Here is a 10,762-nt window from a genome sequence, read left to right on the forward strand (position 1 = left end):
AAATCTAGCAGACATCCATGCAGTCTCAATTCACAATTTTTTTGTGGCTATATGGGTTGTAAAAAGCCAGACACTTTATAATTAGGAGACACAGCTCTCAAAAAAATCCTTCAAAGAAATGTATGTTCGTAACACCAATGGCAGTTGTACACATCCCAACCCTTCCTGTAATGTAAGTAACCAACCGTACAGACCTCTGAAAAAAAAGCTGCCATCTTTGAGATCCGGTATCTTGTGATTTTTCCTATTGGGCAATTCCATGGAAAATGAAGTTTTTTGTAACATCCATAACGCCAATAAAATGTGATGGTATGGTATATGGTATGATTACATGACATTTGAGCATTTGCTATTTTTGGCTGAAGAATGTACATGAGAAAATGCACAAAAAATGAATGTTATCATTCACATCATAAAAATGCCAAGGCATTTCACTGGTGTTTTGGATGTGACAAAAAGTCAATTTTCCGTGGAATTGCGCTATTTTAAAATAACATGGGGGTTATGAATTATTGCACCTATTAAACTCTCGCTGGGACAAAGAAGTCTGAAATGCAGACGTTTTGCTCAACACAGTTTTGTCCTCTGCCTTTGAGTGGCTCCCATGTTAAGACGGAAAACTTAATTTGCTACCCCAGAGCTAACTTGCAATGCATCTTAGTAGCACTTGGCCACATTCATTTTATCAAAGTTGCTCCCAGAAGAAAAGGTTGGAGACCCCTGGTCTAAGAACATCACCTAGGCCACGAAGCAGTGGGCAACACATAGCAAGGTCCTGCTCCTGTGCACACAGCGATATAACTAGCCAAAACAGAGCGCTGACCTATACCTTAGGAAACACTTTTCAGATGAATTGGAATGCCATGCCATCTCCAAGCTGCACCTTATCACTTAGGATCAATGTGTAAAGCCCTGCAGGCAGGTTCCAAAGTTTTTCATGAGCAGCAAAGGGCAACTCCATGTTAGTTTTGAAATTAAATAATCAATATTCATATCTGGTGTAAATTCAGGTGACAGACTAGCTTTGTTTTGTGTCGGGTTTTGTGATAATTTAGAAGATACATCGAACATCACTAATTCGTAATACAAACATCCACCATCAGACAGAACGGACAGACAGCACACACACACACACCTCACTGTCCCTTGAGCACTCATGTCATTACACAATTAACATTACTAGTGCAGTGCCCGTTCAAACATGCTATTTTAAGTCTATTTTTACTTAGCTAAATTATAATGAAGGATCCGTTACTTAACTAAGACATCATGGTTTTTTTTTTATTTTTCTATTTAATGTATATTTTAATGTACATTAAATACTGGTCAATTGTAAGATACCCAGTAGGGCTGGGCGATAAAACGATAGCGATATGTATCGCAATAGACATGTAATCGATATCAATAAAAAATGTGTTCGATAGAACATTCGATAATTAAAAGCAACACACACCTCCCGCCTTACGTTGTCCATAAATAAATCTTGCATTGTAGCTAGTATGTGCAACTCTACCAGAGTAGACGATAGAAGTAGGCCTACCTCAACACAGACTCTCAATGAGTCCTTGCCCCGTGCGCTCTCTCTCTCCCTCTCTCTCTAGGTGCATCCCTCCTCAGCATGCACATGTATTCCAAACATTCACAATCGGGTAAGACGACTGAATTGCTATTAAATCCGGTTAGCATCATTAGCACGCTGCACGAATTTGTTCAAAACTGTTGCATTGAAATTGACTGCTAAATTCTAATCAACTCAATCCCGATGCAAATGGAAAAGTATTTTCCAAGACTCAAACGGGCCTGTCCCAAGGAGAAAAAGTATTCATTTGAAACGTAAACACACGTGGGGAAACTGAACAGTCTAACCAGTAGACTTACTAGCAAATTACTTTGTTTACAATATTTCCAGGCTTCAACCAGTGCTGCTTTTCATTCAGACTTATGTGCACAATTATTTATTTGAGTGTTTTTCATGATTGTGTTGCTATTTCTTTTCCCTGTTTGCTTTGATTGATAACTGAGGTGATTCAAATCAGAGGAAGGTTAATGTTAAAAAAATGTTAAATAATTATCGATATCGACCGATATGAAATACTTATACCGTGATACAGTTTTCAGCCATATCGCCCAGCCCTAATACCCAGTATCTCAGGCGACCCCACATGACCCCAAGGTTGGGAAACGATGATAAAAAGAAAAAAATGGTAGTTTTGAGTTTGACAGAGAACTCAGTTTTCCAATGAGCAGCAATACCGTGTGTGCTCATGTAGGCGGTCTGTACATACAATAACGCCAATCTGGAGAGGGCACTCTTGTCTTCAGCAACGGATCGTATAAGGTTGACAAGAGGTTGCAATATGGTGAGGGACAGGTCGTGTTGTGCTATGAAAGAACATATGCATACTTTCTGAGCACAAACACAGACAGCCATAAATAAACATGGCTGACTGCGTGTAGTCTACCTCTGTCGTGGTGGCAGTTGCACCAGGTATGGAAGATGTGTCCTGAAGAGCATGAACGCTAGCCTTATGACCATCTTCAGACTGGTGGCGTGATAAAACTTTTTTCCCATTGCTTCCATAAACAATTTTCTTGCAGCAAACCATGCAAAAGCAAACCCCCGAGACCATGAACTGTATGGCTTGCCGTTCTCCCCCGTTTCCACAGTGTTTTTCCATACATTGACTAATCTGTGGTGGGCCGCCATAAAATCAACAGTGGCCGTCACACAATAATGTTCTATGCTGTACTGTTTAAATTAGATAAAATCCTTTCATTGAGCTGTGCTTTTGACACACGCAGCCTTTCCCCGCCCCCTCTCATAACGGATCTGCTGCTCCTCCTCTGCATGTACATTCAACAAAACATTAAGGATTGTTGTTGGTACATAGAAACATTGCATAAAAAGATGACGGGCTAAATTTCTATTAAATCCGCTTAGCATTGTGACCATGCTGCGCAAATTTGTTCAAAACTGCTGCATTCAAGTTAACTCTGCTAAAGTCTTATCACAACATAGTTTAGTCTCCCCAATTTACTAAGTGAAGTTATGCAATCAAGGAACTCAATTAGACCTACACACCTACAATGTATTGACATCAAAGATACGTGTAATAGTTTAGCTCACAGGTGGGATGTGACCTATGACATTAAGCTTTAATTGTAAATAATCATTTTCAACCCCCCCCTCCTAAAATGTGTGTTTTTTAAGCAAATGGGCTAATGAGACAAGTGTATAGGCTACAACATAAACAAAGCGAAACTTGGAGCCTTGAGCTGTCACTGATTGAGACACAGAAAGTTCTCAAGAACACTATTAGGTCCGTAAACATTTAACAGCACAAAATTCATTCATTCATCGGACCTAATATTTGTAGTTGCCTTAGAAAAAGAAAAAGTGATAGACCTCCCATTTTCTCTCTCTCATCGGATCTGCATCGATCTCAAAAATGGCATTTCTAAAATCAAATTGACGGAAATCCGTCGTAGCGACGGAGAACTTTAATCTCTGCGCTCTAATTTTTGCCACTACCGTTACTGGATAGAGATACCGCATCTATGCTTTCATGTGCTGCCGCTATGCTTATTTCAGTCTTGCACTGCTGACTGTAAGTAGGCTTAACTAATTCTATGGAGGAACATCTCTGTAGATACATTTTCAGAACATTTGGTTCGCTTAGATTTTGTACAGAAATATATTAGCCCTTCCTGCTTCAGCTGCAAACCATATTTGAATCATTACAGGATTCTCCAGGACCAAAGTGTTGGTCATGAGCAGCTAGTAAATCTTTCAATGGAGGTTAATAAAGGCTCACTTACCTTTGCTACCATGACAACCACAAAGTTTTTCTCATCTATTTTATATTCCTTCAGAGCTGTGTCATCGTTAAGGATTTTGCCTACAAAGAAGAAGAAAATCTATTTACATTTGACCTGAGAATAGTACAATTTACCCATCAGTACTCTGCTGCATATCTATCCAAACCACCCTATCTGACCCACATGAGCCCCATCTAGGCAAGTGACTTGCAGATGCAGCACAGCTTCTCTGACCAGCTTGACGTAGAATTCAGTTGGGGAAATTATACATTAACACAATAAACTGAGAGCGCATTCATACAAGAAATAGAAAAGGAGGCAGGAAAATAAAGAGAGTCATACCTGCATATATCAACTTCTGTCCTGCAACTGGAAAACATTCCTTTCCCTTCTCATTCTCTATTTTTTCCTTTAAGGCCTTTACCTGAAGGGAAAAGGTGAAAGAAGAGTCAAATGAATGTATTCATTACCAGCGTTCCCAAAATGATACCCAAGAATATGCAACCATGTCTTGCTACTATATGCACTACTAAAAAGAACTTCAGTGTCACAATGATATTTTGGATTATGAGTTTCTCTCTGACACAGATTCACCCCCACGGCATAGCAAAAACATACCTATAAAACACCACCAGACTACAACCACATAGCCTACCCGGAAACCTACATAACGAGTTACGAACGTGATATGGAATGTGCATTTATGGCGTTAGTGAATGACATGCCCATAGTAAGTGAATATCAACAGATAGAATGAAGCTAGGGTGACCAGACGTCCTCTTTTGCCCGGACATGTCCTCTTTTTGAAACCTAAAAATGTGTCCGGGCGGAATTTCAAAGTCATCCGGGATTTTGTTATTCTAGCCCCAAACATGTTTACAGCGAATTTGCATTGCTCTCTCTTTCATTCATGGATATATCTATGTCTTTCGTTCACATACTAGTCACGGCCTCCCCCTACAGTTCGCTTTGCATTGAGTGGAAAGTGTAGGGTGTAGAGCCTGACCTATACAGTCATTGGTCGATAGTAATCTCAAACATTTAATTGGTCAGTCAGTCACCTCAATAGCGCAAACTTCCTTGTTTAGTGTAAGTTCACGGACGAATTAAAACGTAAATTTCCATGTTTTTGTCTCGGTCGATATCAACATGAAGCTGAGTGCCGGACCTGCAAAGCAGGCACTTACGCGTCGGTCACAAATAAAGGTGCCAACGACCTACAGGTAGGCTACACAATGTTCAGCAAAGCATCGAAAGGCAGCGAGGGGTGAGAGCTCATCAGCTAAAGTGACAGAGTTTTTCGACCTTAACATTACGTCTCCAAAATCATTTTGATGGCACAACCTCATAACCATAGACTGTAACATGACGAACGGCACTTCTGCCATTGTCTGAGCTATTTATTTAGCTGAACCTTTAAACTGCCTTTAAGGGATAGCCTGCACACTGACAACAGCAGATGTCAATAATCCTCTATCTACTGCAGCCTATATTCAGGTGAATTAAATATGTTGGCATAACATGAGGGATAGATGTAGGCCTATTTCTTTACAAAAGAAATATCTAATAATAATGGATTGAAAAGAGGTAGGCCTAATAATAGACCAGACATGATTGAATAGATGGTTTGATAGATAGATTGAAAATGGACAACATATCCACATCAGTCCCTATCAACACAACTGTTTTCATAGGTCAGGACTATTAAGCTCTAAAACAGATTGTTCAAAATTATAGAGCTACTGTAAAAGATTCATGTATTTTCAGAAACACCTTGGATCAAATTTAGAGATGCTATGCAACATTAAAGATGGGTCGCCATCCAAATGTATCTTGCGAGTATAGAGCTCAACAGCCCTGCTGTTATTGTAATTATTGTTTTTGCACATTTAAAACTTTCATGTTTTCAAAATAGTCTTTTGAGGCCAGCCCCCCCCCCCCACCCCACTGAAGTGTCCTCTTTTTCACAAACCCAAATCTGGTCACCCTAATGAAGCAAACCTGTCAAATGTGTGGCATGCTCAGTTTAAACAGCCTTCAATAGTTTGAAATGACTGATAACAAGGTCTATTGACAGCAAATAGTGCAAATTCAGGATTAAAAGGTATTGGGAGAAACGAGCTTTGTCATATGATAATACAAAAAATGAGCAATGTAGGATTCACATGAAGGAAAATGGTTAACGTTAAATAAATCTTGCCTCGATACATGCACTTAGCTAGTCAAGTTCCTCCAGACAGAGTTAGCCTAATCGGTTTTTTATATTTCGAAGGCATTCCATATATAATATGCACGAGTGGCATGCTGGCTTGACAAACTTGCCAAATGGCTGGGGACATTCCACTTCCTAACGAACATGGTGATAGCGTACACCTCCACTGTAACGTTAGCATACTGACGTTAACGTTATCCTGCCTAGCTTGTTGTAGAAAAGTTACTGACAAATAGGCAGAATGTTTTTTTTTTTATTATCTCTAAATACGTGATGAGATGGCAACAATACCCAACAAAATATAGGTACTTACAGTTATTTAAATATATGAACATTCAAAATAGAAATTAAAAGGTTAAGCCATCCACATTTCTTGCTATGGCAAAACAGCTAGTAACGTTAGCTAGGAAATCCGACATAAACATGCCATAGTTTACGTTACTTCTAGTGAAGGCCAACATATATAGCGTTAAGTTACTTGTGCAGTCATCGAGTAATAGATGCTGGAGAAGGGTCTCACGCTGTATAGTCGTACCCTAAAGGATTGCGAAACTAAGTTAATCAACATGAGCCACTTAGCTACAATATACAATTAGCATCTAGCTTGCTAGCCTAGTTAATGTCAATGCTATTGGGCTACAGGCTAGCATTACTCAGCCTGTACCTTAGAACTGTTAGCCACGTCTTTACTACCTGGCTACATAGTTCCCATAGGAAATAAACGAAAGTGAAATTAAAGTGCAATGAAAGGCAGCGTTGTCCACAAGGAACAAAGCCTTGACCTCTTACAGGTGTTGACAGCTGAAATCTTGAGTCTTTCACCTTTCTGAGGGAAACTATTCGTTAAATTGCTCGCTAGCTAACTAGCTAGCTAACTCATCGTAGAGTCCGTCCACCCCCTTCGGACAAATGCATGGTTTCAAACTCTCACCGTTTCTTCTGCGTCAATGTCGATTTTAAAAGTTTGCTGTTGCAGGGTTTTCAATGTGATCTGCATTTTGACGACAATATTTTAAAGAAAGTCTTATGACTATTCCAACCCTCAGTTCTCTTACAAGCTCTGGGTAAGGATTCCTGGCTAATTTTGCTAGCTCATTACAGTCTGCCTGCCGCCATTACGCTTTCGCTTTTTTCAGCGCATAAACAAACCAACCAACCTACCTCAAACACTTAGTAGGCATGCGCAACTGCTTGTAATTGCGCGGATATTTCACGTGGTCTCTAGGTCATTGCCTGACCAAAGGGGACCCTTCTGTAAAGCGTTAAGAGTTCTGTAAATGTGTCTAATGATGTAAACTGTCTTGTAAAATCATGGGCGGATTATTAACTTTCAGGCCCCTGGGCCCAGATGTATAAAAGCAACACCAAAGAACTTTTCCTCTGTCAAACGCACTATTTGTTTATCCAGCACCGGCTTTGCCAATAACAATGTCCACAGATAAGGTAGAATATGTTGCATGATTTTATGAAAGTACGATGTATTGCGACTTCAGATGCAAGTCAAATTTGTAGTTATAGCCGATAGAGGGCTGCGAAGCGAATGCAGAAGTGCCGTTCACCCTGTTACGAGTTGATGAACCACTGAAACGATTTTGGAAACATTATTTTAAGGTGCAAAAAACTATTTGGTGTTGCTTTAAGGGGTCCCCCACTCATTTTCGTATATGTGGGAGGGGGGGTTGGGAGTCCTCCCCCAGAATTTTTTTTATTTGTTTGATGTGATTTCCTGTATTCTGGTGCATTTTGGGGATGGCCAATACTAAATTCAATCAGATTCATAGCCTACATCCTGATTTGTTGATATTGAGGCAATGATTCCATGCAAAGACTTGGGCTTCAGGGCCCCCTGACCCCTTGGGCCCCTGGGCCTGGGCCCGGTAGGCCCGTGCAGTAATCCATCCCTGCGTAAAATGAATATTAAATATTACGAATTTGTAAATGTTGCTGGCCCGTCCTTTTATTCCTTGACCAAGATCCACTACTTTTACTTACCATTCGCATAGCCCACCCAGGGGCCGATCTTGGGGGCACTATTGTTCAACCTCTATTATGCTCCCACTTGGACAAATCATCCAAAGTAATTTGATTTCATATCATAGCTAAGCAGATGACACACACATTTATTTAGCTCTGTCACCAAACGACTGGTTCCCTTGAATCGATGTGTCAGTGTATAGAACAAATGAACACCTGGATGTCTCAAAATTGTCTTTAGCTGAACAAAGAAAAAACTGAAGTAATTATATTTGGTAAAAAAGAGGAAAGACTTAGGGTTGCCACTTGACACAAAAGACTTGAAGGCAAAGGATAGGGCCTTCTGTTAAAAATCTTGGTGTATTAAGTGACAGTGATTTCAACAGCCACATGAAAGCGATAACCAAATCAGCTTTTTACCACCTCAAAAATATTCCCAAACTTAGAGGCTGATGTCAAAACATGACTTACAGTAGAAAAACTCATTCATGCATTTATCTCTGTCTGTGAAACTTTGATTACTGCAATGGACTGTTCACAGGCCTTCCTAAAAAGACTATTAAACAGCTTCAAGTGATACAAAATTCAGCAGCTAGGATTCTAACAAAAACTAAAAGAACTGACCACATTACTCCAATTCTTAAGTCCCTGCACTGGCTTCCAGTAAGTCACAGAATTGACTTTAAAGCACTATTGCTTGTTTATAAATCATTAAATGGAGCAGGACCTAAATCAGTCATGCTTCAGCAGTACACCTTCTCATCCTCTCAGGTCCCAGGTGAAAAACCTGTTATAGTAAAACCGTACAGGCTAAAAAAAACATTTTAACCAACACCATTTTGGCAACTATTTTGAAATGGTCAAAAACTAAATATTCAGCTTGGAAACAGGGCTAGTTGAACGACCAGATGATGAAAGAGATCCAGAGTTTCTTTGATAAGATGAGAGAAGCGTAAAGAAGGGCAACCATCAGTGCAGCTCAGTGCCTGAATTCTTCCACAAAACGTTGGGAATTGTGGCCAAATAGTTCAGTCTTTGTTTCACCAGACCAGATTTTACTTCTCATGGTCTGAGAGTCGTTCAGGTGCTTTATGGGAAACTTCCATTTGTCCACTCTACCATAAAGGCCTGATTGGTGGAGTGCTGCACTGATGTTTGCTGCACTGACTCCGTTGCCTGGTTGTGCCACTTCGCACCCTTCAATATGAGAAAAATCAGGCCATAGGCTACCTAACTCAACATGCCACCCACCTTTTGGTACAGACCATGGTTATCCCTCATCTCAACTACTGTAACACCCCAATGACAGGGCTGTAGTACTGGAGTCCAGACGTTTTTTATGGTCTCAGTCTTGGACTCACTGGTATTTGGACTCAGGCTTGTCTTGGTCTCGGGCATTAGTCTCGCCAAATGTTCTAGCTGGTCTTATCCAAGTCCAGTGGTCTATATATTTCTAAATTATAAACCTAAAACAAAATAATTGATTAGGTGGTGAAATCTGGAGAGACAGATGACAGCCGGAGAGACGGCAACCCGGGGTGGAGAGGGTTGGCAGCCCAAACCAAGAACCCAAAAGCAAGCTACAATATCCACAAAAGAAACATACCCCCATGGGTGCCTGAGGAGGGGGGTTGGGGACGGACTCAAGGATAACAACACAGGACAAAGGAATAATGACATTGACAATACAGTGTGAGGGCAGAATGAGATGCTTGACAGCAGCAACATTGATACAACGCACAGAAGTGACTTCTGGTAAGACGTAAGAGGAGCCAGGCCTGGAGGCAACCCACAGTGCCCAAAGCCTCCTAGTGTTGCCAACACCTGCTGTCAGCAGCTCACCTGCCACCCTAACCCAAGAGACAGCATCTCCAGACAACCCACAGGGCCTCCAAAGCCAGCAAGCTGTAGCCATAACAACTGGCCCCTTCGGTCCAACCAAGGATCCAGTAATGCAAATCCACAGAGAGTGGCAACTATTTGATGAGGATGTAAGCCAGGTCCTGGAAGTGACAGCCAAGGGGGATGGGGACCACCGACTGAGAACGATGACCACCCTCATAGTGAATATCGCAACTGAGCGATTTGGAACTGAGGCACCCAAGCCTGCTCCATCGGCATATGTTCCAAGCCACAGAGTAAGAAAAATCCAGCACCTCAGGGGGGAACTCAGTGCTGCTAAAAAGGTAATACAAGTCAGCAGGAGAAGTCGAGATAGCCGGCCTAGCGGACCTGAGACCAATCCTAAGGAGACAACTCTTGACCTTATGGAGGGCAGAGTTCCACAGGAGGAGGCGGAAGGAGAGAGCCAGGAAGAGGGCAGCATTCTTGGCCAATCCATTCAAGTTGACCAAGCAGCTCCTTGGACAAAAGAGGGCTGGCCGCATCACTTGCTCCAAGGACCTTCAACCTGAAAGAGCCCCGCCCAATGGAAGTGGAGGAAGTGGTAAGGAGAGCATGATCGAGCTCTGCACCAGGCCCAAGTGGAGTGCCCTACAATTACATTACATTACATTACATTTACATTTAGCAGACACTTCTTGACCAAAGTGACTTACATATTTCAGCTATATTACAAGGGATCACATTGTCCCCGGAGCAACTTGGGGTTAAGTGCCTTGCTCAAGGGCACAACTGTGGAAGCCAGGAATTGAACCGACAACTTTCAGGCTACTGCACGCTAGCCCAGCTCCTTAACCACTACACTACCACCGCCCCCACACCCTACAACAGGGGTGGGCAACTAATTTCCCCAAG

General features: G+C 41.5%; 1 protein-coding gene across 1 annotated transcript in view; it reads right to left on the reverse strand.

The window, feature by feature from the left end:
• rad23b (RAD23 homolog B, nucleotide excision repair protein) overlaps window positions 1-7,175 on the reverse strand; it is a 36,073-nt gene extending 28,898 nt beyond the window's left edge. Inside the window, exons 1-3 of the mRNA XM_076284880.1 lie at window positions 6,963-7,175; window positions 4,162-4,243; window positions 3,820-3,899 (exon numbers count right to left, since the gene is read on the reverse strand). Of these exons, the coding sequence (XP_076140995.1) occupies window positions 3,820-3,899; window positions 4,162-4,243; window positions 6,963-7,028 (228 nt within the window). The 5' untranslated portion in view covers window positions 7,029-7,175. The remainder of the gene's footprint in view (window positions 1-3,819; window positions 3,900-4,161; window positions 4,244-6,962) is intronic.
• Between the last annotated feature and the right edge of the window lie 3,587 nt (window positions 7,176-10,762).

This window comes from Alosa pseudoharengus, unplaced genomic scaffold, assembly GCF_046254945.1.
Source record: "Alosa pseudoharengus isolate Yale_2024_CS ecotype anadromous, Long Island Sound unplaced genomic scaffold, YU_APseudo_1.1 YU_APseudo_1.1_scf_14, whole genome shotgun sequence".
Lineage (NCBI taxonomy): Eukaryota > Metazoa > Chordata > Actinopteri > Clupeiformes > Clupeidae > Alosa > Alosa pseudoharengus.